This window comes from Zasmidium cellare (genome assembly GCF_010093935.1).
Source record: "Zasmidium cellare ATCC 36951 unplaced genomic scaffold M409scaffold_7, whole genome shotgun sequence".
Classification (NCBI taxonomy): domain Eukaryota; kingdom Fungi; phylum Ascomycota; class Dothideomycetes; order Mycosphaerellales; family Mycosphaerellaceae; genus Zasmidium; species Zasmidium cellare.
The window spans coordinates 517,234-545,232 of NW_022986951.1; the positions used below are offsets into that span (position 1 = coordinate 517,234).

At 52.2% G+C, this 27,999-nt stretch overlaps 10 protein-coding genes across 10 annotated transcripts; 4 read left to right on the top strand and 6 right to left on the bottom strand.

Moving 5' to 3' along the window:
* Positions 1-1,690: 1,690 nt before the first annotated feature.
* Positions 1,691-3,061, bottom strand: M409DRAFT_19350 (uncharacterized protein; the record flags this gene model as incomplete). Its single annotated transcript, XM_033804892.1, has 1 exon — positions 1,691-3,061. One exon carries the CDS (start codon positions 3,059-3,061, stop codon positions 1,691-1,693), a length of 1,371 nt encoding a protein of 456 aa, XP_033671419.1.
* Positions 3,062-3,360: 299 nt separating this feature from the next.
* On the bottom strand, positions 3,361-4,136 carry M409DRAFT_19351 (uncharacterized protein; the record flags this gene model as incomplete). Its single annotated transcript, XM_033804893.1, has 2 exons — positions 3,361-3,870; positions 3,921-4,136. 2 exons carry the CDS (start codon positions 4,134-4,136, stop codon positions 3,361-3,363), a joined length of 726 nt encoding a protein of 241 aa, XP_033671420.1.
* A 1,018-nt stretch (positions 4,137-5,154) lies between these two features.
* On the top strand, positions 5,155-6,058 carry M409DRAFT_19352 (uncharacterized protein; the record flags this gene model as incomplete). Its single annotated transcript, XM_033804894.1, has 4 exons — positions 5,155-5,485; positions 5,537-5,744; positions 5,793-5,962; positions 6,018-6,058. The coding sequence occupies 4 exons, from the start codon at positions 5,155-5,157 to the stop codon at positions 6,056-6,058; spliced, it is 750 nt and encodes a 249-aa protein (XP_033671421.1).
* A 2,074-nt stretch (positions 6,059-8,132) lies between these two features.
* On the top strand, positions 8,133-8,812 carry M409DRAFT_19353 (uncharacterized protein; the record flags this gene model as incomplete). Its single annotated transcript, XM_033804895.1, has 3 exons — positions 8,133-8,216; positions 8,266-8,453; positions 8,503-8,812. The coding sequence occupies 3 exons, from the start codon at positions 8,133-8,135 to the stop codon at positions 8,810-8,812; spliced, it is 582 nt and encodes a 193-aa protein (XP_033671422.1).
* Positions 8,813-9,208: 396 nt separating this feature from the next.
* M409DRAFT_64235 (uncharacterized protein) lies at positions 9,209-10,945 on the bottom strand (the record flags this gene model as incomplete). Its single annotated transcript, XM_033815978.1, has 5 exons — positions 9,209-9,480; positions 9,532-9,746; positions 9,796-10,291; positions 10,342-10,771; positions 10,829-10,945. 5 exons carry the CDS (start codon positions 10,943-10,945, stop codon positions 9,209-9,211), a joined length of 1,530 nt encoding a protein of 509 aa, XP_033671423.1.
* Positions 10,946-11,569: 624 nt separating this feature from the next.
* Positions 11,570-12,907, top strand: M409DRAFT_64236 (uncharacterized protein; the record flags this gene model as incomplete). The annotated part of the gene is made up of 5 exons (XM_033815979.1): positions 11,570-11,611; positions 11,664-12,201; positions 12,248-12,448; positions 12,502-12,764; positions 12,824-12,907. 5 exons carry the CDS (start codon positions 11,570-11,572, stop codon positions 12,905-12,907), a joined length of 1,128 nt encoding a protein of 375 aa, XP_033671424.1.
* Positions 12,908-15,805: 2,898 nt separating this feature from the next.
* On the bottom strand, positions 15,806-17,721 carry M409DRAFT_19356 (glycoside hydrolase family 3 protein; the record flags this gene model as incomplete). The annotated part of the gene is made up of 2 exons (XM_033804896.1): positions 15,806-15,935; positions 15,998-17,721. 2 exons carry the CDS (start codon positions 17,719-17,721, stop codon positions 15,806-15,808), a joined length of 1,854 nt encoding a protein of 617 aa, XP_033671425.1.
* Positions 17,722-18,321: 600 nt separating this feature from the next.
* On the bottom strand, positions 18,322-20,174 carry M409DRAFT_51562 (uncharacterized protein; the record flags this gene model as incomplete). Its single annotated transcript, XM_033811840.1, has 2 exons — positions 18,322-19,278; positions 19,332-20,174. The coding sequence occupies 2 exons, from the start codon at positions 20,172-20,174 to the stop codon at positions 18,322-18,324; spliced, it is 1,800 nt and encodes a 599-aa protein (XP_033671426.1).
* A 300-nt stretch (positions 20,175-20,474) lies between these two features.
* M409DRAFT_64239 (uncharacterized protein) lies at positions 20,475-22,174 on the top strand (the record flags this gene model as incomplete). The annotated part of the gene is made up of 4 exons (XM_033815980.1): positions 20,475-20,529; positions 20,582-21,083; positions 21,134-21,228; positions 21,411-22,174. The coding sequence occupies 4 exons, from the start codon at positions 20,475-20,477 to the stop codon at positions 22,172-22,174; spliced, it is 1,416 nt and encodes a 471-aa protein (XP_033671427.1).
* Positions 22,175-24,872: 2,698 nt separating this feature from the next.
* On the bottom strand, positions 24,873-26,414 carry M409DRAFT_51564 (uncharacterized protein; the record flags this gene model as incomplete). Its single annotated transcript, XM_033811841.1, has 1 exon — positions 24,873-26,414. The coding sequence occupies one exon, from the start codon at positions 26,412-26,414 to the stop codon at positions 24,873-24,875; it is 1,542 nt and encodes a 513-aa protein (XP_033671428.1).
* Between the last annotated feature and the right edge of the window lie 1,585 nt (positions 26,415-27,999).

Consider the following 27,999-nt stretch of genomic DNA (forward strand, 5'->3'; position numbering starts at 1 on the left):
TAATGCCCTTCACTCTCAACACACGTCCACGAAGTCCGGCAGGTAAGTGCTCGTGAACTGTCCAGAACCATCTCCCACACTGTTGGACGATCCATTGCAGTCATTTACAGGGGTCACTCGTCTCTCGTTTATCTCGAGTTCCGTACACTCTGTGGGGATACTGGAATTTGCAGCCTCACACAAGCCATTCTGACGAGCTGTCCGCCAGAAGACGTGACGACTTGGAGTATGGGGACTCGAGGGCCAAATTCGAGACTTCTGAAGAGGGTTTGGAACTCGGCATGGTGGGCGAAGACGTTTCAGGATAAAAATGACTACGGCCTTACATTAAGTAGCAACTCCAACTCCGCCGTGGCTGGGCATGCTCCGGAAAGCATCGTTAAGATATCACCAGATGCGTAGATCGATACGATCGATGCAGCAAGGGCACAAATAGACTCGAAAGAGCCATCATCTCCCGGAAATATGTGTCTGACACACCTTGTACCTCGCCTCAAGCATTCGTTGCAAGCATGTATGCTTCAGCATCTCGATCCTAGCAATCTGCACCTTGACACAAAGCTCGTATAGTCATGGAGGCTGACCGAACATTCAAAGCACAGTCAGCTCTCTCGCACCGTCGCACCGTCGCACCGTCGTACCGTCGTAATGTCGCAATATCGACATATAAAAGTGGCTGTTACCGTGCTTGACCCTTTACTATTCTCTTGAAGCTACTTCCGTCCGCATTTGCACCCTTGAGCCATCAATATTACAATACAGTCATGCCTGAGACAGCGAGCCACAAGTCCGGGGTAGTAAATACCAGCGATGGCGTTGATCTCGCTTGGGAACAACATGGAAACACAGGCAAGCCAAATATCGTCTTCATCCCAGGCTGGTGCCAGACGGCACTGCAATGGCGAAAGCAACACGAAGACCTAAAACAGCACTTCCATATCACAACCTATGACCATCGAGGACACGGCTCATCTCAGAAGACAGACCGCGGATACCGAATCTCCCGCTTCGCTGCTGACCTGAACGACGTTCTCACCCAACTGGACCTCAGGGACGTCACACTGGTCGGCCACTCCATGGGCTGCTCAATCATTTGAGCTATTGGGAACTGTTTGCTGGCGAACACCACCGCATCAAGAGTCTAGTCTTGGTAGATCAATCCCCATCTATGCTGCCGAAACCAGGCTGGTCGGAAAAGCAGGCAAAGGAGATAGGAGCAAACTTCACGCATCAGTCCCTTGACGAATTTGTCCTTGCGATCGAAAGTGATGCTCGAGCCGCCATGTCTCAATTTGTACCCTCTATGTCCACTAAGACGGCTTCCCAAGAATACATCGACTGGACACTGGAGCGTAACTTGACCATAGACCCAAGGAATGCTGCTACGCTTTTGCTGGACCATGCGCATAATGACTGACGCGATGCAATTGAGACTATCAACATTCCTACACTGGTTTTTGGAGCGAGTGGTAGCAATTTTCCTCTGTCGGCATTGGAGTGGGTCAAGAATCATGTTGCCGGAGCTCAGTTCGTTCCTGTCGACAAGGAGGAGGGTGGAAGTCATTTCATGTTTTGGGAGAATCCGGAGAAATTCAACTCATTGCTTCGACGTTTCGTTGAGACTGGCAATATCCTCCTCTAATAGCTTCTATCTGTTAGGGCAGCAAATTACTACCACCAATGATCCAGCTTAGACATCCCCTTGGAGCGTCATAGCCTCGTGGATGCGTCGAATCGTCGTCTCAATTCCCGAAGTAGACTCGAAAGGCTGTCGCTTCCCCAGGTCTTTGCCAGCCAGAGTCGCATCCAAATCTTCCTGAATGTCCACCGCCATGGCTCGCAGTATTCGAGATGTCGTCCTGTCGTCAGGCTTTTCAATGAGCCTCGGCGGACACCACTTGAACCACGAATTGCCATGACGAGGCCTTTGCACGAAATCGCCAGGATGTCTCGAAAGGTACATATCGCAAGCATAGCAAGATGGCTTGCTGCATCCGATGTATCTATCCCCGAAGATGAAATCTATCTCATTCATGTAGGCCCATTGGGCAAGGGCTGCTTCTGCGTGGATGATTGTGACACTAGTGGTATTGCAGTTCTTCTCCAGAAATCCGCTCGCAAAGTCCAGTTTACCCTTGAGCGAAGGCAGGAAATGCTGCTTATGCTTGCCCAGGATCCAAAGCAAAACATCGTCTGCGTTCGAGGGGAGAGTCACTGTCTGGCCTCTGTGAAACATGTCGTGAGGTAGGAGCTCAACTCGTGCACCACCAATCTGCCTGGAGAACTTCTTGGAGTACCTCACAACGTAGCGAGAAGCCACATGCCAAGAGCGCAGTCGACCAAGGAAATGCCTGACGTTGATGTACCGAGAGCCGGTCGCCTTCTTCAGGTACGCATATTCTGGTCTCGAAAGAATCTCTGCTGCAGTAGAGCAGAGACGCTGAGGGTCACTACTCGCTCCTTGCAATAAGTTTAGAGCAGAGTTCAGCATTTTGCGTTCTACAACTACTATTAGCGACGAAGCCTTTCTTGAAGCATAGATATGGGCGGTACCGTTTGAATTAGCAGTCTTGGGAATCTGCTTTTCGATCCGTTTCAGTTCTCTTTTCAGTTTGTCGCCATAGTCCTCCGCTTTCCTCCTCGACAATTCGATTGATTCAATGGCAATCTTCTCGACAAGCTCATCGATCGTCTCGCGAGATCCTTCCAATTCACGCAAAACAAATTTGATGTGGTCCAACATCATGTCTCTAATCCGACCCTGAGAGCAATTCGTAGCGAAGGTCAAGGTTTTACCTCTCCGACCAGCGTGCGCGATAACACCAGCTACCGTGTGGCCTGCTCGTTCAAAGTCGCAGAGGTAGCTCAGTTTGTCCAAATACCTGCGCCATGGTCGAAACTCGTCGTTCGGTAGCTTTCGATGCGGCTGCGACGTTGCGAATTTATGATAATCCTTCTCGACACACTGCGTCGTGCACTTAAGTACGAGAAGTTTGTGGAGGTCTTCAGTATCGTCATACAAGTCCTGAATTAAAGCGTTTGAGGACCCTGGTTGAGACATCTTTGAACCGGTGCGGATGCCGAGAAGCTGTGTGGGAACAGAGACAGTTAGAACATAGACTTTCGTTCACGAAGGGGTGGCAAGTACTTATAGCTGAGCCGTAAGAGGATTCGATAATCACACGGCGATCCACGCTCTACGTACCGTTATTGTGCAAAAGAACTCATTATTCACACATTTTGAAGATAACCGCAAGAGTGAAAGTATCAATAAGCCAAACATCAACGACTGTTAGACTGGTTTTCTCAGAACCACAAGCGGCGAGCGTAGATACAACACGAAGCCGTGTGACTCTGCTTTCAGACCTTAATCCCAAGCTCCTTGCATGCCTGCTTGGACGCAATCTGCCTGGCATTTGCCTTCTTCTTTGCCCTGCCTGTGAAGATGGCTCCTTCGATTCTCACATTGACCTGCCATTGTGGAGGATCGACTGACAGCTGTTCGTCATCGTAACTCATGTTCTTGCCTCTCTGCATACACCACTCGTTCAGTTTCATCGTATACATTGCCATTCTGTTTCCTTCGCCAGCCTCCAAGGAGCTCTCGCTCTCAGGTGGAGAAGGAGGAGATGTTTGAGAAGGGCCCAGGTTAACGTGAACAGTGCCTCCGCGACTTTGGATCAAGTGGACCAGCTTCGCTCTTGTTTCGGGCTCACGATCCAGTAGTGCTCCTAACTTGGCCATGAAAGCCCAGTGGCCGCCTCGATAGGGGCTCGAGCCGTGACTGGGAACATCGATGGGTCGCAAGGCATCAAGCTGCTCCACACAGTCTGCGTAAGGAAAATCAATGACTGCTTGCGCAAGCTCGGCCTGTCCAAAACGTCAGTAAGATAGCTCTCGATGATGACCCGAGTACTGACCTCGAGCTGAGTACCGCGCCACGAGGATGGAGAAGTACGAAACACTACATCGGAAAGAATGTAATGTACGAAGACTTTGCCGGACCAATAGCATCGAGAAAAATACTCTTCGTCCACGGCGTTGACCACTGTTGGCTCTCTGTCAGATTCTCCACCCATACTGGTAGACTGATCGTCCATGTGGCTCTCCAAGTGGTAAGACATGTTTTCGGGCATATTTGACTTGAATAATGGGACAAAGACGTCGGTTTTCTTTTTTGCTTCTGTTCGACTCTGTGATTTATCGATCATGCAGACAGCGGAAGTTCACGACCTTTATATCCCCATCTACTTTCCATGAGAATACCTTCCATTTGCTCTCTCGTCTCTCGACTTGATGTTCTCGACTTGATCAACGTTCAGAGTATGACGTCCCACGTCTATCTCTGTCAACTTGCAGTTCAAAGCATGTGCAGAAGTGTTTGGGCATCGATCAAGGAAAGGCCGCCAAATCTCAGAACATCACTAGGTTTGTTGTGCTATACCCCATCTTCCTTCCAGGTTGAGGGAATGAGATATGACGCGATATGCCAACAATCCCTGCGTTCAGCACAGGTTCAGAATGCACCCTATCGTCATTACCACCACGATCTTTCCAGCTTGATGTCAGGTGTAGTTCTAGAACAGTACGAACGACTCGTCAGCGGTCAATGGAGTCCCTGTATTGGGCGTTAGTCGCCGGTCAGGGCGCTGGTGCAGTTCCTTGTGATTGGGCATAGATCATATCCGTCGGTCATTCCCACGGTAACTTGCCTGCAAATTCCTTGATTTCAGATCATATCCGAGGGCTTATTGGGCGAACGAAGAGCAAAGATAATGCAGTACTGATGCACAATGTCGTCGAACTGGCTCTGATGAGGTCTTGGGCGGCCCCTGATATAGAGTAGGCTCCACTTTCGACAGGCTTCAAAAGGCTGTACGGAATTTTAGCGTGGCCAATGGCGTGCTCCCTTGGAAGGTTAGAGTTTGGGCGAGCATTCTTGAAGCTCACACCGGTTTTCATGCTGTCGGGCCAGATATCATCGAATGAGGTATGAGATCAACACACCATCTCACTGAGCTTGTTGGAGTCTGAAGACAAAGGGTCGCAAGCTCACGTTCTCTTTTCTCTGCAGAAGTCCCACCTCTGTCGTCTTGTCATTGCCCATTTGCAAGCCTCTTCACTTCTCTTTTCCAACCACAGAGCTTGGATTCAATGGCTGATATTCAGGCCTTCCTCACTGGCTTTGATGCCGAAGATGCCCGCACACTTGACGATATGGTGGCTACGATCGAGAAGGTGATGAAAGAAAGATCAGGACTGCAGACGCTGATGAAGTATCGAGTTGCGAAACGAGACAAGCGAGACACAGCCCGATATGAGCAGTTCTTCGAATACAGAGGCCCAGATGCAGACACTATGAGCAAGCTGACTGGGTGTGGTCATCAGTGGATGACGTGTCCAAGCAGTTTCTGGAGCTGGAGAATCGACCCGGTCGGGGACCCTCGAGCATTCGTTGTGGGCGCATTCATGCAGGATTCTGGCGGTGATTGTTAGTCCCGTATCAGAGCTCGTATGTATTGCATCCTGCTTGTAGAGCTTCAGGACCATGCCCCACGTGGCATCAGTGCTTCGGATACTGCGAGAGCCTTGTGCTCGTACGGCTTGTTCAACCAGACGACGCCCGAGAAGGTCGAGAGCACCATGAAAGACATGGTCAATTGGGGCCATAGATACAAGAATCTTGAGAAGACCCTTGGGAAAGGCATTTGCCTGGTGTTGGGGACTCAGCTCTCCGAGACATTGTATGACTCAGCCCTGTTAAGTATGAAGGCTTTCTGCTGACTGGCCAGATGGTACAAGATACTGCCCAAGAGCGGACCCAAGTTCAAAGATGTCATAGCACATTTACGCAAGACTGGGGCTGTCGAGGTCCAGAAGGCGTTTGTGGATTTGCGAGAAGTGATCGTAAAATCCAAGCTCCAAGAGCTTCGCACCGACGCACAGGTCGAGGATTGGATGGGTATATGATGAAGATCAGCTTTGGCATGACTCGGAGGGGACTGAAAGGAGTTTAGGAGCTCTCTTGGTGCAGTATGAGATGCTACGACTGTTCTGAAGGAGTGTAAATGTTTGCTCTCGTCGTAATTCGTTGAAATGATTGCGTCGTCAATTCATCATGTGATCTTTCGATGCCTTGCCGTGAATCACTTCTTGCCAGAGTTGTTGGACTTGCCACCAGAGCTAGTGTTGCTGTTGGCGGCGGCATTAGTGTTTCTGTCTCCAGCAGACTGGGCCCGGGCGGCAAAACCAGGGTCGTTGCCACTTTTGGCCTGTCGTAGGACTGGCAGCTAAGAATGATCGATCACTTTGTGGTTGAAAGACTTACCTCAGAGGACTTAATCCTCTGAGAATCTCCTTTGATCATTTGGTCTGGCATGTCTGATGATTGTTTGTGTTTTGAAGAAACTAAATGGCTTGCCGGCGTGGAGGTATGTTGAGATCAAGACGTCGGAGTTGGACTGGAAATCTGGCCGTCTTTATAGGAAGGTCTTCTGCTCGAGAGGCATCTCCATCCTGAGGTTTGATAAGAACTATGACACTGTGAGCTCGCTTTAGTGTATACGTACGGCTCTTTAGCGTGTGATACATTTTCCAATCGACATTGGCATCGATGAGTACTTCCAAGTATCTCAGGTGCATGTCCTCAACGTCGAGCGATGGTTCGATATACTTATTCCTGTCGGCTGCGGTGCGTTCAAACCTTCCTCGTACCATTGGCGACTTCGTGCTCGTACTCGATAGGATTCCAGTCACGTGGCAGAGAAGTGAGTGAATGTTCGGCCACTAGCGCCAAGCACGGGCCACTCTAACCCTTAGCATCTCGACTTCGGATCAAACTTCTTGCTTTTTGTTCTTCCTCACGTCTTCTGAGAGAAAACAGGTTGCTCGAAAGACAATTTGCAAAAATCGGATATGCCTGTGTTCATTTCCACCACGCTCACGGGCCTCCGAAGTAAGCCAGCGGTAACGCTATTTCCCGAGTCAGGCGCGGGTAGCAGCAGCTGGGCTACTGCTCTAGGCAATCCCGCCAGCTTGTCCGCTGCGATGCAGCCGGCTCTGCAAGCCTTAGGCAGCAAGGGTCTTAGTCGGGAGGTAGTGGTAACGACCTGGAGCCAATGCCGACCGGGATGCTTTCTATGTGCCGGGATTACAACCTTGCACCTGTATATCGTATACTCACCAAGACTCAGCGGCTCGATATCCTCGATCTGTACATTGATATCTAGATCGACTTTAACTCATCGACCTTGGTACGAAGCAACCAAAAGCATATGCTGCGGCGATCTGTGCATTATTAAAAGAATTCGAGGGAACAAGTCTGTTGTAGATATCAAATTCAGAATGAAGCCTGCCACAAACAGGGAGTGAAGATTTCATGATGACATAAAAAGGAAATCATGTCCAAGACGAGCGTTCTGCAACCCATCCGTGAGCACCCAAACCGGACTTGTTCCCAAATCTCACTGCCCAAAAGCAGTAACCAACACTCGACATGATTAGTGACTGTCCCCAGAACAGAAAACGCTAGAACATAAATACGTGCAGGCGAAAAGCAAACGAACGAATAGGGCCGAAGCCGCACGAGGCTCACTAATCCTGCATGCGCTAGCGTTCCAGGCACTTTGTCATCACCTACTAATGCACACTATAAGCCTATCCATATGACAACGACCAGTTAATTGATCCTCACGGCAGTCTAAACTACAAACCGCAGGGATGCCGTCGTGAAATACGGCTAAAGTGATTCGAGTGATCACAGCCAGGCGGAATACCTGAAATGCTCAGCCTAAATGAGCGTCTGCTTGCGTAGACCCCAGAATGCAACTTGGGAAACTGGAAGCCGGCAGGTCACCGGTCGAGGTTCCGTTGGTTGGCGCAGGGACCCTAAGGCCCTCGGCCAGGACACTCTCCGCTCGCCGGGTCTCAGTATTCGTGGGCCTCACTGGTCGCCGGTCATCTTTCTGCCCTGCTTGGACCGGCCATGATGCACGGCCATATTGCGCAATGCGAAGCTTGGTGTTAGTCATGCTTCGTGTTGTGGTTGTCCTTTGATAACATATTGTTCTTGCCGTTGCTCTTGCCTTGCGCCCAAGCTGCATATCAGATCGAGAGCGAGCCGTGCATAATCGATGGCTACGTCGAGAGACTTCTGTCCAGAGTGGACTCCGAGCCAGCCGTATGCCAGTCGTAGTCCTGGGTGCTTCGACATGTGGGTGAGTGCGGTGTGAGGAGTGAATCGGGAGTCCGCTCTAACCTCCGCAGTTGACATTCAACGAGGCCGGGCGACCAGAGATGCCCAAGCAAATCACCACTCCCGAGTCTGTACCAACACGATGCCCATCCTTGATATATTCGCCGCAAGGGCAGATCCCTGTAGTAGGCGAGCTCATCTTCGAGGGATTGGTGTCGAAGGATAGAGGAGTGCGGAGGAGGGATCAGAATCGAGCATCGTGCGTCCTAGGGCAATAAGCAACTGTCAGAGCTGACGTACCTTGATAGGCAACGAAGATATCGTGACCGACAGAGGCGGCGTCTTGACGAGCTGCAGCAAGAGATTGACGACCTGAAAGCCTTGTGCATGCAGCTGGAGAAGGAGAACAAGACCCTGACGATGGACTATCAGGAGCGGTGGAACAGGTTGTTGATGGATCTGAAGAACGAATTGGAAAATCCAGAGGCCCCGAGCCCGCAGCAAGAGTCCATCGGCTGGATGTTGAAGCATGCATATGGGTCAGAGGAGGCGAACAACGCTCAATTCTCGGTGTATCCACTGGGTTCGACAGAGACGACCGGAGGACCCAGTACCTGAGGAGGCGTAGAGGTCACAAAAGGTGTCGATTGTGGCGAAATGGCGTTTATACTGGTTCTGCACGGCTTTGAAATGTGACATATGATTAGTGATGTGGAACGGATCACTTATTGGACACGTACTTACTTCGGCCTTCACTGGGTTTCTTCTCCAGCCTGGCAGCCGCGGCATTGTGTTCCTGCATTTTCTCATCAATCTGCGAGATGTCTTGCATCGGGCAGAAGCACTGCACATATATGCGGATGAAACGTGAAGCTTTGATGCAGCCTTTGCTGACTGTTGTGGAGGGAGCCTCGATGCACTTCCGTGCGTGGAAAGTCACGTTTTCTGACCAATACTGCTCGCTCCTGAATAATGACAAACTCAGCATGCCGTAATCAACTACACTATGCTCTATCATGGCCGGATCTTGAAGTAACCCGGCTGCAGGTCTACAAATACATGCTTCAAGTCGTAGTCTCGCTGTACTTTGAGCAACCTAGCCTTGCTCTGAGGGCCATAGCCGTCAAAGACATCCTGCGTGATATATGCATAGTTTTGGTAGATGTAGCGGTGGAATAGTCCTCTGCTTTTAGCAAGTGCTGTTGCTTTCTCGATGATGGTATTCTCGATGCTGAGGACTTGGTCGTCATCAGTGGTGGAATTCCATTGGAAGTCCATGTTCAAGACTGCACAGAGTTAGTCGTTACACTCTTATTTGTCCACGTTCCTGTGCTCACCCATAAGTGGCCCCTGCTCTGCAGTGATACCAAGCGCGTTACCGCCCGCTTTGCTGAATTTCTCAATAATGGGCTCGGTGATGACTTGGAAGACGAGCGTTCCCAAAAAGCCTTCAACCTTGAGCAGAGGCTGGACGGCGGGATACCAGATGTCGTTGAGGATGTCTTTCATAATCTGTGCGTCGTTGAGTAGAGTGATAGAAAAGAATGCTTGTCTGTGGATCTCATTAGCTGAAATACCGTGAAAACCGTAGCTGTACTCACCGATATCCATTCGGCTGCGTCGATTTGAGCTCGTTGGTGAAGTCAAGGAGATTGCTAATGCGCTGGGTCGACGTCACGTTCTGCACACGGGTAAAGTTGTGAAAGACCGGTGGGTTGACCTCTGGTTCAATGTAGTTGTAGTTGTTGGAGAAGAGGCAACTACCGATTGCCTTGATGCAAGCCGCAGAAACAATCAAAGCGGCGTTGGGGTCGTCTTTGGCATTGACGTTGAACCAGTAGAAGGCGTCGTAAAGCGAAGAGTTCTTGTCGAGCGAGTAGACTGTTGAGCCACCCCATAACAGTCCCTGTTCGAACGTTTCGAGATCCATTCGGGTGACCACGCCAAAGTTATTTCCTCCCCCGCGAAGAGCAAAGTAAAGGTCGGGATGTGAAGATTGGTTGGCGTTGACGATTCGTCCGTCGGCGAGAACCACTTGGTAGTTCTGCACATTGTCACAGGCCCAGCCATGGAAGCCAGAGAAGAACGAAATGCCGCCTGCGATGGATCAGCTTCGTAGGGATCCATTTGACTACCACCCATCATACCTCCCAGTGGCAAACCTCCCACGCCAATATCCCCATTGCGACCACCAATGACTGCCAAGTTCATGGGATCGAGCTTAGAGTAGACATCTTCCCATCTGTTGCCCGTACCAGTGTGGGTGATTTTTCGGTCAGCAGAGACATTGATCTCGCTCAGCTTGAGGAGATCTATCGTGATGCCACCATCAACATTGGAAGCTCCTTGGAACGATGCGTGGCCACCACTCTTGACCGCGAATGGGCAGCCGTAGTCACGAATCTCCTTGATAGCAACAGACACATCCTCCGCACTGGTCGGCGTGAACCGACAGACTGGCTTGGTGTTTGCTTGCTGCTGGGACCAGTAGTTCTGTTCCGAGATGTAGGTAGCCTGTCCTTCGTACGACACGAGCTGGGGAAACTTTGCGTCGAGGCACGAGCAAAGAGCTTGACACTGGTCAACGATTAGCGTGTGTTTTTAGCCCATGTTACCCAAACGATGTCGTCTCACACGCGCTGCCTGGGACTTTCCGGGATGTTGGTGACCTCCTCGGTGGCCTGGCTGATCATTGGTCGTTGCTCCTGACACGGCAGCGACAAGCAGGAATAAGACCCTTATTGACAGCATCTTGCCTTGCACTCCAATGTTGTTGATTTTTGTCGACGAGACACAGGAGAGGGAATTTCTTTTGAAAGTCAACGGCGTGCAGCACCAAGCCCAGTTGACGCGCACGCGAGGTGACCCTTTTGCGACTCACGGAACTGGGCTTGCCGGTACCGTCTTGTAAGACTGGTTTGGGTGAAATCCATTGGCGATCTGGCTGCGGGATGCAAGTGGAAAGTGTATGTGTAACCGTCTACAACACATCGGGTCTGGCGTGTTCCCACGCATCGTTAAGTGCACCCACACTAGTCTGCTGTGCCGTAACTCAACAACCGCTCCAAGCAATGAAGTCCGCCGTCAACCACTCTGAGCTTTCAGGAGGGTTTGTGCTATGCCGATTGTGCTCTTAAGCGTTTCGCTATGAGAGCCAGATGCTCCTGCAGGACGACAACGGAGAACTGGCACAGCAGAAGGATGACTGCGGCGCTGACATCCGTAGGGACGCGGGTGAGTGGCATCTTCTCAAAGACGACTCCGCACCCCGAGGGCTGAAGTAGCCCACCTTCGTCTCTATGCGACATCGTGTCTATCGAGGCTGCTCCAGCAATTTGATGTCTTGAGCGCCGAAGACGCCGGTCCATACCATCTATGGCACTGCTGGAAGCTTTCGTGGCCAAAGAGGTCCTGGAGGTGAGCATGCGCCGCTGATTAGGTCAAGGATGGCCATTAACGAAAGCGACAGGCCTTCTGCATCCTGGGAATCGTCGTGACCAGCGTAGTGGGAGCACTCCGGGCCTACGTTCGCATTGCGAAGCAAGGACGACTCCATGAAGACGACCTGGCCCTGTTCTTTGGGCTGGCACTGTATATCACGCTTTGCGCATTGTACATTGCAGACATCCCATACCTGTACTCGGTCATGGGCTGGCTATCAGGACACACTCAACTGAGCCAGAAGATTGTGGCCGATTACACTCAAATGATGAGGTACAACTATGCGGTGACGATGTTTTTCTGGGCAGTACTCTGGTCGGTCAAAATCAGCTTGCTGCTCTTCTTTCGACGGGTGATCCTCAACACCAACTTCATCCGGGCATGGTGGGTCATCTTGGCGTTCACCATCTTGACCTTCATCGGCTGCGTGATATCCCAGTTCACCTCTTGCGACTCAATCCACGACTTCACCAGGCTTGGAGCATGTTCATCGCCACGCAATCAGAGGGCACAGATCATCAGCCTTTACTACTCCTTTGCGGTTGATGTCTTGACTGATATCCTGAGTAAGCACAGCACCTCTGAATATGCATTAAAGGACTAACCTTTCAGTCATGGCTTTCCCCCTTCGCATCCTCATGACTTTGAAGATGTCAGTCAGAGACAAGTGGGTCCTAGCTTGTCTATTCAGCGTCACCATCATTGCTATCGTTGTGTCCATTCTTCGTGTCTTCTTCATCTATGCAAAGACGGGCAACAGTACTCCCAGCCCACCTTGGCTAGGCTTTTGGGCTGTCGTCGAATGCATGGTTTGTAAGTCGCCTCCGCCACTCAGAGCCTCCACTCCTAGCTGACCATTACCACAGCCATTATCGTTGGATGCATTCCTGCCATATCCCAAATCTTCCGGACATCAGGCCCGAACTCCTCACAGTACTACAAAAGTGGCAGTGGCAGTGGTAGCGGGAGCCGATCGAACCCTCGGCAGCGTAGCTACGACCCGGGTGTATACTCAGGATCAGGTTCAGCAAAGACAACTGTCGAGACTTCAGCCAAAGGCTCCCCGTCTTCTGAGAGCTCACGGGAGCTGCATCCGGGTCCGCATCGAATACAGTCTCGAACTGAAATTGTGAGCCAACTCTTACTGCATTATGTACAGCATCAGTGTATCGGTGCTGACGTTTATAGATCATAACCGACGAGGACGCTGACTATGACGATCTGGAGTTGCGTGAGCTTTACCATGGCAGGAGAAGAGGCACAGCGACCTGAACGCTGTGATCTGACCGGTCATGAGATGTCCTCCTCTTGCGTATCGATCGCGCTGCAGCACAACGATGCGTCTCCGGAGCCTTATTTCTGCCGGCTCTTGTTATTGAACACGGACGTCCCTTGGCTTCAGCACACAATTAAGCTCTTCGACCGTCCCCAATCAAAGCGATATCCCGTGAAAAACTGCACAAGCTCGTGGGAGGGTATCGGAATCGTGAGGCATCGACTAGGCGCAGACGGAGGAGTGGCGGCTTGGTGCTGGTTTGGCTGATGTGGACCTTCCTGTCGCTGTGATCAACGCTCCGCGAATTATACCGACCCTGTCGGTCGATACACTCCTTCATTGGGCAAAGCGATGCCATCAACGGGTTCTCGATCGAACGTCAACGGTGGGAACCGTTTCACAGTGCCTCTTCGGGAACATCTTGTGTACGGCCAGCTGCTCGAACCTAGCACATGGCATCGTTGGTTCTCGAACAATCGGCAGGCCTGGGCAACCCATTCTGGCGCATTGAGGCTGGTCTTCCGTACTGTGCGGTGTGAGCGCCCAGAATGCAATGTTTGCTGCACTACGACTGTCGTATTGTGGCTCGAGCCATTGTGCTTGACAGCAAGCAAATGGCCTGACTGTGAGCGGTCTTGTCCTCAGCCAACCCGGGGGCGCGTGTGTTGTGCCTCAAGCGGCTGGACCATGTCAGAGACGGATTGTATTGATTGACGATAATCAAGACTGCTTTAGAGGACGGGTTTTCTGTTGCCACAATGGTCGATGCGTCTGCTCGTCGAAGTTCGGGACCCGCGTGCCAACTGAACTACCGGCTTAGCTTGCAATGGCAGTGATTAAGGGTGAACACGCAACTTCCGGCGAAATCCAGCGTTGAATTAGTACGAAGGTGCTTAGACGGCGGGCTCTGTCCACAGAGGCTTGATTCGACTCTAGTATTGAATGAAGGTGCAAGTCTGAAGGCCCCGCCTGCCAAGGAATCCTCAACATTCACTCACAGTTGAAGCCCACTTTGGGCCCAAGCTTACCCACCCGCCACTGACAATTTTCTAACCCCTCGAAACTCTTCCCAGACTGCTTCGCACATCCACCAAACACATCTCCTGCTGTCCAACACCATCTGACCGCCAAGATCATCGTCCTCGTCCTCGCCATGGCTTCCACCAACGCGAATACCCAGAACAGTCTCGAACGCGCCCGGGGCCTCATCGACAATTCGACGGACAAGCTAAGAGGCAATGACCTCCTAGATGCTGCCGAGTTCTTCTCCAACGAGGCGCTCCATCACCAATGGCTTCGATTCGACCCCCAGGCCATCAGAAACACCCTCGTGAACACTATTGGCAACGCGGCGAAGAAGAGGGCGAGAGCAGAAGGTGTTGCTTATGACGAGTGGCGCCATGACTATGATGTTCGCCGGAATTTGAACGATGCAATAGATCCACAGAACATACATAAGAAAGATCGCAGTAAGTCTGGCTTGTTCATGGGTTTTATATGCACCACAGACTGACAGATACCTCGACAGCCTCCCAGCTTCCTCCCAATCCAAGTCTCGCAGAACTCGCCAGCTCAGTCAGCCCAGGACGTGAGCGCAGTTTGGAATTCTACATCAAGCTATACAAGGCCTACGACGACTACGAGTCGAAGGACGAGGCCCTGCAATCGATCTACGATGCTTTTGGCCATACCAACTTGCAGAGCACGAAGCAGTTGATCTACTTTGCTTGCAATCGCGCTGTGAAGAAGAATGGCACTCTGCATCAGTACACGGATACGCCGCCTGATCAATCTCAGCAGCCAGCCCCTCCCACACCCATCCTCGCCTCCTCCCCCACCACGACCATCCCCCTAGCAGCACCCTCAGCCAAGCCCGCCGCCACAACCACCACCTCGTCCTCGTCCAAGCGTCCTCGGAGAACCTCGTCCGGCGACGCCCCTCCCCGTCGCGCAAAGCGCCCTCGCCACCCGCCCCTCCTCGCCCCAGCTCAAACCACCCTCCTCATCCAGACGCTGCGCGAGAGGCCCGCCAACTTCCACCTCTTCAACTTGTACACCGCGCAGCTCCCGCCAGAGCACTATGGCGAGAGCGAGGAGGACGCGGCTTCGGTACTCGGGCTCTGCGAGGAGTCGCGTGTTGGGGTCGCGCTGGTCGAGGCGCATGGCGTGGAGGCCGTGAGTGCGTACTTTGCTGGACGCGTGGAGGAGTGGGTGAGGAGGGCGGCGAGGGCGGAGACGTGGTATTCGTTCGTGTATGAGTGCATCGTGAATGCCGATGGGGAAATGGAGCGCGCGAATGGTGAGGGGCATTGACGGGGTCGTTTCTCCGTGGGTTGCTGCTTGGACTGAAGCGAGTAGCAGCTCATTGTTCTCGTGGTTGTTACTAGAGACGGCGAGAAAATGATAGAAGTTGTTTCTTTATCATCAGTGGGCTTACCATAGAGGCCATGAATTCGATGCCGCATACCTCCTTCCGATTAGCATTTACATAGCACTTCACCTCACTTAGACTAGGCGCTATAGGCGAGCTGCTACGTCCCCATAGCCCCTATACAGGCTATAGAAACCTTCTTGAGCCGAATCCTGAAGCATCTCGCAAAATGCTCCCTTCTGCGACCGCCCATGAATACTAAGCCCGGACGAATGTGGGCAGATAGCAATATATCCGGCGAGGCAAGGCTATGCTCCCTCGCATAATCTGCCTGATTTGGGACAAATGAGTGTTGGTAAAATAATTGTTCGAGGCTATTGAGAGGGGGGTAGGTTAGAGTAGACTTCAACGCTGGATCCTTCAGCCTAGCCCTGGGGTCGTCCTTTCTGCTATTCTCAAGAAGTTAAGCAGTGCATCCACACTGGCCTCAACTCCACTCGTACCTCAAGCGCAGCTTTCTGCTTCATGAAGAGCACTTCTCACCATATCTCAACCCATCCCCAAACCTAAACACAGGATTCTCCGTATCGAAAGGCACATCCTCCTTACTGTCCTCTACCGCTTGCAGGCTTCGAGGCAAGTCAAAAGGCAACCTGTAACAAAACATATCAGCACACATCCGCACAAGAACATAACCAAGATAGTGGTTGCTTACCGTCCCTTCGGCTCCGCCCCATCAACCCCAAACACAACATCCAAGAACGCCTCCGGTGAGCTGCCAAAACTGCCCAGTAGCGCAGTAGCTTGCTCCGCGAGTTCAGGAATTGCAGCAGGTCGATCGAGGTAGATATCCACAATCGAGATGGGTACTGCGTCGAAGATAGCTTTCTGTCGAGCCTTCTCCGTGACGTTGTACTCAAGAGAGCCAGCGTGGTAATTCGCTTCGAAACCTCCTGGACGAGGCTCGTAAGGCGCTTGGAGACGGAGGAGAGCGATGTCTGCGTCGGAGGGTTCGTCGAGGAGGGTGAGGGAGGGCAAGGCAGAAAGGTAAGTTGCGTTGAAGCCTTCGACGAAGACTTTGCGGCTTACGTTCGACCTTAGTGGGAGGATGTCGTCTTCGTTCTTGAGGAGTGTGTAAGCCGCTCTCTGTGCTTCTTTGCCGAGACGGACGAAGTAGGGGTTGCCGACGATCTTATCGGCTTGATCGATGTCGATGAACGGGTTGTCGAAGAGGCCGAGCTCAAATTTCTCGCGGAGGAGGCGGCGGATGGAGATGCCGAGTCTCTCCTCTATGACGAGGCCAGTCTCGACTAGTTCGACGACAAGCTCTGGACGCTCTTCGCCACCGAATTGGTCAACACCAGCATCGAGGATTCTTTTTGCTCGTTCCAGCTCGCTGAGGTACTCGACACCCCATGCGCGGGCGGGCATGTATTGGCCGGCGATGTAAGTATCCGTGATGAGGCCCCAGTCACTTACAACTATGCCTTTGTAGCCTAGTTCACCGCGGAGCAGATCGGTGATGATGCCCTTGTTGAAGCCGAAGGCGACCTCCTCATATTCAGTCCCAATAGGCCTGGAGTAATACGGCATCATCTGTCTCGCACCTGCGGCGATGGCAGCCTTGAAGGGGATCAAGTGGTAGTCGAAGTTGTCTCCAGGGTATGTCTGGTTCTTGCCATAGGTGAAGTGGCTGTCTTCGCCATTCTCCATGGGTCCTCCACCTGGGAAGTGCTTGGTGACGGTGGTGACGGAGTGCTTGCCGAATGTCTCGCCGTGGAAGCCTTTGAGGTAGGCGACGACGAGTTCAGCTGTGAGGCTGGCGTCTTCGCCCATGGTGTTGCCAATACGCGACCAGCGATATTCGGTTGATAGGTCGATCTGGGGATGTAAAGCGCCACGAAGTCCAACCGCTTTATACTCCTCTCTGGCAACCTCCGCGAACTGCTTCACGAGTTCAGGGCTTCGAAGCGCCGCGAGTCCAAGACTTTCTGGCCATTGAGAGAAATCGTTCGCGGCAAAACCAGTTCCCAGGTTCTCAGTGAATGCATGTCGTGGATCTGTCGACAGCGTAATCGGAATACCCAGCCTCGTGTCTAACGCCCGCTGCTGGATCCGATTGTACCACTGCGCAGTGAGATGGACGTCCTCAATGTCACCACGAAGGTTGAAATGCGTCATGAACTTCTCGCCGATGACATTGTCGGTCGAGTTGGAGGTCGAAGAGCCAGGCGTCAGAGTTCCATTGGGTCCAATTGTGAGACTGTTGTGGGACAGTTGGCCAGCGCTCTCCTCGAGCGTCATTCTCGAGAGAAGATCCTCGATTCTGGCATCGATGCAGAGTGTGGCGTCCTTGTATGGAAATGTGGTGTTGGTGCATGATCCTGTGGCGAGGCTCAAAGCCAGCACTGCAGCTGCGAAAGCCTTGTGATTGCCCATGTTGATAGTTCAGTTCTGGCTCCAGGTGAACACGCTCCCCTGCTTCCACGTGTTGGTGACCGCATGACTTTATATACTACCGTCGCCGACCATGCCGGCCAACAGGCCCGCAGACCCGCTCATTCTCTCATCACATGGCAACGTAGCATTCACCAGTGCGGCGAATACGCCACACATTCCCCGCTGGACATCGTGTTCGCCGGCATGTATCATCGGCCATTGCACAATGTGCTCGTACTGCTACTCGAAGTGCAACTGCCGCCTCAAAACTATTCACAAACGATAGTCTTGGCAGTTCTTGGCCTTGCCCAAACGGCGGGATATCTTCAAGCGAAGTGTGGCAGCCGATGTATCTCCAGGTCCACTTTTCCGCTTTCTCCAGACGTTCTCCGCAACAGAGGTGTTTGCCAAGATTGACATGGGGACATCGGCACTATTCGGTCGGAGGAGAAGACAGTTTTATGGCACATTGACAAACGTTTTGCTCCGGTAATGTCTAGCGCAGGTGCAGTCAGTTGAGGGGCCTAGTGGCAAGGAGGTTCAGCGTGCTCTGAGAACGTGGAAGTCAGTAATACAAGATACGGAAAATAGATGCTCGACTTAGCATTTCATGTTCACGCCCCGCCTCTTCTCGCTTTCGCGGACCTCAAACATGACCTGCACGCCGACAAATAGCGTGGCGCATGCAGCGAGGAGAAAGGCTCGGCCACCCCAGGTCCCAACTATGCCATCGACCAGGCCCTTCAAGCCATCCAACCCAACAGCGAACCCAACAAGATTCGCTGCCATCATCATGAGGATGTTTGCAACAGCCCCCACACCACACAGCCACCTGTACTGATTTGGTCGATCTTTCCACTTCTTCGCGGGAAAGGCAAGTGTTGCTAGTACCTCTGGTAGGACGAATAACGTGATGAGCCATCCCCACATGAGTAACCGGAGGTTGATGTCGTGCCAGAGTGCGACGAAGGTGAAGACGGCGAGATAATTGACAATATGACGCAGCCTGGAGTGCTCGCTTCCTCCAAGAGGAACATAGATGTAACGAACGACAAATCGATTGAAGGATCGATGCCATCCTCGCCAGAAAGCCAGAGCCGAGTAGTTGTCCGACATGCAGCGGACCATGTTCTCAGGTGGGTCTATGCCATCCACGAGAGACCAGAATCGGAAGAAGCGCCACGGGAGAAGAAGCTTCAGCCAGATGATGTGTAGGTTGAAGTATCCCAGCATACTTAGTTGAAATGGTGTGTACACATTCCAGTCCGGATTCGACTTGGATATAGCGACTGCGTACAAGTAGTGTTGACAAAGTTCCATGCAAAGTAAACAGAGCCCGAAGCGAATGCCGTATGGAATGATGCGACTTGTGGAGATCGTTGGGAGTGGGTATCGACATTGGGAGATGTAGTCGTTGAAGTTGACGATGGGTCCAGCAAGGTACAACGGCGAGTATAGGATGTACGCGATGTAATTGCGGAAAGTGAAGTCAGACGGTTGTGCTCCGTATGCAACACGATCTCGCTCTGAAAGAGATCCAGGATCGAGGTTTTTCTTCTGAAGTGGATTAGTTGATGCCAGGGTGCTCAGGTCACGTTGCATGTACATACCTCGATTGGGCTGCTGGCTCTTCGATTCATCGACCAAAGATAGTCAAAGTTGAAGGATATCAGTCGCAAGACTGTAATGTTGAACAGAATCTCCCATCGTGGAATGAGGCCGCCATAGCTGTCGATCCAGGTTCCCCAATTGTCCTCAAGTGGCTTATCAGCAGCAGTCGTGGTGGGGGGAAGTGCTGCTGCAGCAATGTCTGCGAATTTGTAGCCATGGCAGAGTTCGTTGGCAAAAAGCAGAGCGATATTGAACACCCAGGTCGTGGTACCAATGTATTGACGTGGCAATGTAGTCGCAATCTGGTAGTTCAGATAGAGGATAAAGAAGATTTTCAGAGCTGAAACGCCATGCAGTGCCACCAGAAATATGACGGCAAAGACAACGTCGAAAAAGATTCGTGTTTCCTTCCTGTCGTCCGCAGATTTGGAAGAGACGGCTCCAGAGTGTGGTTTCACACCATTCGCACCTTCAATTCTTTTCGGAGATGAAATGGCCTCATAAGCTCTTCTCAATAATGGGTGTAGCACAAGAAGTAGAGCCATGTAAGGGATGTTCTCGCGAAATCCAGCATATTGTGCGTCCGAGTTGTCGACTTTCCTTCCAGGTATCCAGCCTGGGGAGAGGAGGTCGTCATAGTGTTCATAGCTAGGGTGTTCCGGTCTCGAGACATCATATACCGCCTTGAACATCAAGATTGGGATGGAAGCGAAGCAGAGGCCGTACAACCAGTATTCGGGGGTGTTCCATCGTGCAGGCTGGGCGTCCGGACGAGGCTGGCCAGTCGACGAGGCAAAGCGAGTGTCGAGGGTTTCGACTTTGAACAGATCCGTCACCTTCATCGTGCAATTGGCCGCATATCCAGATGTCTGGGGCGTTGGAGAAGTTCGAAAAGGAGAAGACGTGAAGTAACGCGTAATGGTCAGCGGCCATAATGCGCAGCCAAGCGAGCATTGAGCACGACTTCTGGCCACCTCGTTTCGATCGCGGTTTGGACTTCGCGTCTTGATGGCTGCTTGTGATGGAAGACACCGACTCGAATTGCGCGCCCCGTACATTCACTCACTGCTCACCGCTAGTCTCATTACTGTCGCCAAAACTAGCGCTGCTGCATGTGAACATCGCATACCCTCCCACCCAACATGGCGGCCACACTGCCTCCGACCCAGCCGCCAGCGGCCCAAGAATATGCTGGAGGTCAGTACACAGGAAGAAAGGCGTCGCGGATGGTACTGATGTTCTGTGCTAGATGAGATCAATGCGCTCGTCCTCGACCCCGGCTCCTACACCACCCGCGCGGGCTTTGCGGGCGAAGACACCCCCAAAGCGGTCATTCCAACCAACTATGGCCTCCTCTCGTCTGGCGAGAAAGTCTTCGGCGAGAATGCGATCCACCTACCGCGACCAGATATGGAGATTAAGAACCCATTCGACTCAGACGGCATCGTAGAAGATTGGGAGACGGCCACCAAGCTATGGGAGTACAGCGTCACATCGAGGTTAACTGGAGCGAAGCAAACCCCTCCAAATAAGAATGGGCTCAACGATGATAAAGACGAGAACGGCGATGTGAACATGGACGATCAGATGGAGCAACTGGAGGATCAAGAGAAGGTCTTGGGCGAATACCCGCTGCTGATGGCAGAGCCCGCGTGGAACCCACAAAAGGCGCGAGAGAAGTCGATCGAGATTGCCATGGAGCAATGGGGTGTGCCGGCTTTCTTTCTGGCCAAGAACGGACAACTAGCCGCGTACGTGCTGTCAACGAAGCGAGAGTCGAGCTATACTAACGCTGGGACAGGTATTCGCAAGGGAAAGCCACAGCGCTTGTGATCGACGTTGGACATCAAAATACCTCTGTGACTGCGTTGTGGGAAGGCATGGTCCTGAGAAAGAGTAAGTCTCCAACCTCTCTCTACGCAGTGCTTTACATGATGATTCTTTCTATATCTCACGACGGTCGACATAGCACTGCTTTGATGATACAGCCTTTGACCAGGCTTGTACACTGACTTGTTCCCCCGAAACCACCCTTAGCAAATATGCTCTCCGCGAAGACAAGTTCTGACATTCTTCAGGCGTCCATCACACTCCATTAGCCGGCAATTGGCTCAGCAACCAGATTCGCCTCATGCTTAGCAGCTTGCAAGCCCCTCTCATCCCGCACTACATGGTGAAGTCAAAGCAGCCAGTTGACGCCGGTGCACCTAGCAACGCGACATACGTCAAGTTCGACAAACCACCTACAGACAGCTTCCGTAAACTAGAAGAAGAGCGCGTGCTTACCGCCTTCAAGGAAAGCGTCGTCCAGACCTGGCCTGGTCCGAACCGACTGGAATCCCAATCTGGCGCCGGTGCTTTCACGAACCTGGACCACGTCAAGAACTATCCACCCAAGCCTTTTGAGATGCCAGACGGCTGGAACCAGGTTTTCAGCGCTGAGCGTTTCAAGGTCGCCGAAGGACTCTTCGACCACAACGCCGCATACACAGACGCGGAGAATCCTGCACCAGCCGGCGACCAGACCCTTACCAGCGTCGCGAGAAATGCGCTGCAGGCCTGCGACGTCGACACAAGGCCACACTTGATGAACAACATCATCATTACCGGAGCAGGAAGCTTGATCGACAAGCTGCCCGAACGACTACAATCAGATCTTCAGACCATATACCCAAATCCAAAGATCAGGGTGATCGCGAACCAAAACTCAGTTGAGAGAAAATACGGAGGTTGGATTGGAGGAAGCGTGCTGGCCAGCTTAGGAACGTTCCACCAGATGTGGGTCAGCCGGCAAGAATACGAGGAGTTCGGCGCGCGGATTGTGGAGAAGCGATGTAAGTGAGTAGTGGGTGGGCGGCATACAGCTGTAGTTTGAAGGCGTTCGAATCAAATCTCACAAGGAAGTGGAATACTTGGAGAAGGTGCGTGTACCAGCAGCGTGTACTTCTAGATATCCACGTCTTATGAAAAGAGCAAAAGTTCTCACGACAGCCACTATGGCACTTCGAATCATCGCATCGTCAGCTGCAGTATACACGCTCGGTATCTGCATCACCTGTTCAGATGCCGTCGAGTCAGTCAACGTGGTCACGGCACTCAAAAATAGCATGAAACGACACGTGAGTGATCCGCAAGCGGCATGCCGATGGCCAAGGATTCGACGAGGATGTGCCTGACAAGGCCGTGGCGTTACTGGATGGAGATGCTTGTTCACAGCCCTGGGAGCCAACATCTGGAAAGTCAAGATACCTGCCCGCAAACTTGATCTCCGCCGACGGATCATTGAGTGGCCAAGTGCTATCATCAATCAGCGTTTCCAAACGTTGCGGTCTTTCAGAGCTCCATATCAATCGATCCTTTGTCATGCTTGCTGCCCTCTCTGACCGCGACTTCGTACAAAAACCTCGAGCAAAAGACCAGCAAGCAACAACGCAGCAGATCTACCAGGAAACAAGCTTCTTCCAAATGTCGCAAACCCAACACCTTCATCCTGGTCCTCGCCATGCTTGGCCGGCAACTCAAAACTTCAGCTCGTCACTCCAACAGCTGCAACAAGGTCTGGGCAATTCTTGGGATCATTCCGGGGTTTCGCGGAGAGGGGCAAGACGATGTCGTATACCTCCTTCCAAGACACATCAGACATGAGGCTCCGTTGCTTGACCTACACCTCTACCTCCTACTGCGGATGAACCGACGTACCATCAGCGCAGATGGAATGGGTTGTGGGCGCTTCGCCAGAGATTGACCATGTATCGAAATGGCGATCGGTCATTGCGAAGCTGCTGTCGATGACGGTGCTCATGATCTTGATTGTGCTATTGAGGTTATGGATCAGGAGGAAGAGTCTTCATCGAGAGGACTGGGTCACTGTCGTCACTGCAGTATGTTGATCGTGATATAATCATGCCGCCAGAGACTGACCTGTCGTCGGGCAGCTTTTCAGCATCACTTACAGCGCTTCTTCGGTGATTCGTAAGTTGATCATTGTCACCTATACCTTCTCAAAGGCCATCAATCTGAGCATTAACAGAGACGAAATACGGGCTTGGATTGCCTTTGAGGTTAAGACCAGAAGAAGACCAGAAAGACTATGCCATTGTACGCCGCTCCCACCCAGTCCCCTGAACTCTCGCTCTGACCACGTTCGTCTCTGCAGATCAACTACACAAGTCGGCCATTCTACCTCTGGGGCATTGCGGGCTTCAAGCTCGCACTCTGCCTCATGTATCTCCGCATGACGAAGCGGACCCTAGGCGACCGATTTCGAAGACTCATCATAGGAGTCGCAGTCTTCTCGACTTTGGCGCAGACGACGTTTGTCTTTGTCTTTCTCTTCTCTTGCGTCCCGGTCGGTCTCCCTAACCACTGATCGATGACGAGCCCCAGCTGACGTTACACCCAGTTATCCAAGATGTTTGATCCATCAATCGAAGGCTCTTGCATCTCATATGCACCCGTCAGCTACACGATGAGCTCCATCACGATCTTGTGCGATGTGGTCATCTTCCTCATACCCATCCCCCTCGTCTACCGGCTTCGACTCGAGAGGGCGGTCAAGCTTGGATTGAGCATCGTCTTCAGCCTGGGCTTATTGACTACGATCTGCTCGATTCTGCGCATGACGCAAATCCATCGCATTGCGTATGGAGATGGTGACAGTACGCAGTTTGTAGTTCGGAGTGGGATGGAGTTGAACGTTGGAGTATCTCTCTCTATCCTCGCATCAACGTATAGCACACGCTGACCTCATGGTCGCAGATCATAACATCGTGCCTGCCAGTCCTCCGACCCGTCCTGAAGCACATCCCACGAAAACTCCTCGCCCTCCTCCCCTTCTCTACGACTAATCGAACAGACCGCGACACAACAACCCACCCGACCATGAACTGCATCAAACTCAGCTCCCTCAAACCCACCAAGCTCTCCCGTACCGGCTCCAAACCCACACCCTCCAGCAGAATCGAACGCATCAAGACTACACTCCGTCACTCCGACAGCGAAGAGCAAATCATAATATCGCCCTTGGAGATCCAGAGGCCGGAGGAGGCGTTGGTCAGGAGTGAAAGTCATGGCAGCGAGTGGAATGAGTGGAGGATTTCTGGGGTCATGAAGACGGTGGAGGTTGATGTTGAGAGTAGTTATGTGCTTTCGCCTTCGAGTCCGAGGCTGGGGAATGGCGCTGGGGGGAGGATGGAGACGAGGTATGAGTGGGACTGAGTGATGGGTATGGAGGGGGAAATATGGATGATAGATCTAGAAGAGGTGGGTGATGGCTGGATCTGGATGAAGCTAATGATACATGTAGTAGAACATGATGTCTTCGAAGAAATGAAGTACTCCACCACAACGGAGCATCTCATCGCTTCCGATCCAAGAGCACAACTAATGGGTATCTTCTCCTCTTCCTCGGACGCCGCTCCTCAACTCGATCGCTTTTTGAAACAAATATAATACAAAGACCAAGAAAGCATAAGCTTCATGGAAAGATCAACTCTCTCCTCGCTCCCCTCGCTCCCCACGCTCTCGATTTCCCATCCTTCTCAACCCATAAAATCCTCATCATTCGGATCATCATCCGGCACAACCATCCTCGCAACATCCTCGTCCTCATCTTCATCAGAAGAATCTCGATCATACTTGATCTGTCTCGGAGCGGATGCAGCCGAACGACGACGTGTACTGCTTCGAGTCGGCGTCTGCTCCGTCGCTTGCTTCTTGGGTGTTTGCTTCTTGGGCGTTGGCGGTGGAGGCATCCGGGTAGCCTGTGATCGAACAGGCTGTGGTCGAGGCTGTTGCTTGGCGGGATGCTGCTCGGCCTGCTTCGCGAACATATCTGCGTACCTCGACTGCTGCTGAGATTTTCTCGTTACATGGATCGTATCGGAGACTTCGGACATTGCCGATGGTGTGGAAACCCGACGTGGCTCAGTTTGACTCGATGGGGTCGAAACAGGCATCGGGTAGGCGCCCCGAGAGCCGGCGGCGTTGACCTGTGGTGCTGAAGCACGTCGACGACCTTGTCCGTCGAACTGGGCGAGGTGTGCTGCGAGGAGGCTTTGGGGCTTGTTTACCTGCTGGCTCTGCTGAGCGAGAGACACCGTCCGCCGAGGCTGGAAGGTCTGTGGGCTTGAAGGGGATCGCTGGCGCTGAGCTCCTTGTTGTGCCTCTCCGTTCTGATAGAAGCCGCCTGGGTTCATGGCTGGAAGTGACTGGGTGTTTTGAGCCGGGAACGGGTCTGGAACAGGTGGCAGCACCTGCCAAGGCGTATCAGAGCCTGGTGGTGGGTTTGCGAAGACGCTGCGCTGGGTCGGTGCTCGAACGTGGAGAGCTGCGACTCTCGGCTCGACCTGCATTGCCGCACTTTGGTTGTAGAGCTGCTGTTTTTTCGGGTCGAGGTCGATGTGGACGCCGAACTTGGCCATGTGGTTGGCAATTGGGAGGTAGATAGCCCATTGCTCGGCTGCGACCATGACACTGATGAGGATGTGCGGCTGAGGTTGCGGTGCCCTAGCAAGGAACAGACGGACAGTATCTCGCACGGCGTTGTGGAAAGCCGGGTGGTAGCTGTTGTGAACCGTCGTGTTGCTGACTTGCAGCCAAGCCTCGAAGCCTTGCAAGATCTCGTCGTTGCCTTCAGAATTGCGGAAAATGCGAGCCAGATCCGCGGGGATGACAGCTTCATCAGCGATGATACACGCTGTGAACATGCCGTAGATGTGGTTGTAGATCGCATTGTTCGAGCAGCAGTGTCGAGGGAGATAGTCGAACCGTTGCTCCAGCCCAGTAAGCATCTTGTGGAAGCGGTTGATGAGGTTTGGGTTGACGGGAGTGTCGTCGCAGAGCGCCTCGAAGACACAGAATAGGAGCACAGCGTGTGCAGCATGAGGAAGACCTTGAACACCCTTGTGCACCAAGCGGTTGTATGTATCCTTGACCTCCTTTTTCAGTGGGTGGTCCCCGAGAATGTTCAGCAATGTGTCGAGAACAGGAACCGTCGGGCTGGCGCAGTACACTTCGTATCCTTTGCGAAGTGATTGGTTTTGCGCGGTTTGTTCAGGCGTCGCGGGTGATAGTGAGTCCATCTTGGGAGGAGGTATGTCAATGTGAAAGGGGTCGAGATCAGGTGGTGCTCGGGATCTCGCAGGAATGTGTTGCGAGAGTGCTGTTAAGATGTTAGTCCTGCAAATATCCCCCACTGTTTGCTCTGGGCTGTTCGCGCCACCTCTGGTTTTGTTTTCGCTTTGGACAATGATTCGCCTTTCAGATCTCTGACGTGGTTGTAGAAGACGGATATAGACGTAGGCAGAAAGATATCTAATATGTAGTTCTCGCAAAACGCCCGCACAAAGCTCGTTCTTCTTCACTTGTTTGCTATTATGTTCACATGCTACAATAAGCGCACTGTTGACCGCGATTTGCCGCTTTGAGCGGCTTTGTCCCGTACCAATCAATCTGTGAGTGAATGAAAATTAGTCACGTGCTGATGTCACCGTACAGACTTGTTGCAACAAGTGAATGAAAGCAAGCACGTGCACAGCTTGCTGCATCGATGGTTCCCTGTAGTCCAGTAAAGCTTGTGAAGTGAGGTTGAACGGCGCATGCTCGTGACTCTACAAACATCTGATGTTGACGCTAAGCATAACTTCTGAAGCTGAATGACAGACCACGTGTCACTGCACTGGTTCAATGTGGATCTCGCTTTCCTCACCTATCTGCCGATCATGCTGCCAGATACAAGAAGCTGGCTTACAACGAGGGAAAAGTTTCACTAAAGTGTTCGTGCAAGCGATAGCAACCAAAGTGCCAAGTCGCCAAATGAGGCGTGCAAAAGCACTGATTAAGCTGAGATACCATTTTTGAGAAATTGCGAAGCCATCGCATCGAAGCCGACTTGGGTGTTCGCAAGCTCTCGGCAAGTAAGGGCTATTACGTTAGCGTAACTTTTCGGAAGTGAGTGAATGACAGGTTCGGGATCTTCGCTTGCCGACCCGAAGCCTCCTCTTTCTCGAGCCGATAGCCTTGGCCGTCGAAGCAGCTCTCATGCAACACTTCACCTGAAGTACTGGTCACCCGTAGGACCAGTAGCTGATATCCGTCGACTATTTACAAAGAGGTCCTCGACATCCTCGGCTCTGGGTCTTACGACATCCTGAGACTCCCCAACGCATAGTCTCCAGAAGTCTAGTTCAAGAAACAGATGCAACATGTATGTGGATGTTCTGACTCGTACTAAAGATACGCTCTATCCCAGATCACACACGACATCAGACAAGTTCACATCCGAACTTAATGTTGCCCCTGACGTGGACGTCCAAGCGAAGACTCCACAGGTCACAGACGTTTCTCATTCTTCATCGTCCTGACTAGGAATACAACTTACACCAGTAGATCTGATATTTCCCCGCGCTCTTGAAGAGACTTTCATCTCGTCGTGCCCGTGAAGGAGCGATCGTCGCTACGAGTCTGCATCAGGAAACCTAAGAATCCGCTCCCGGCTGCTACTTTTCTTTTTGTCGGAAGTCAAGACATACTGCTCGGGAAGGGTCATCGGTTTTGAAACGGCAGGAGAAGGATTGAATGGGGAAGCTAGTCGTAAATTGCTACTGAGACTGTGGGTATATATAGAGATAAACCGTTCGACGTGGAAGACGTTCGGTCATTCAATCG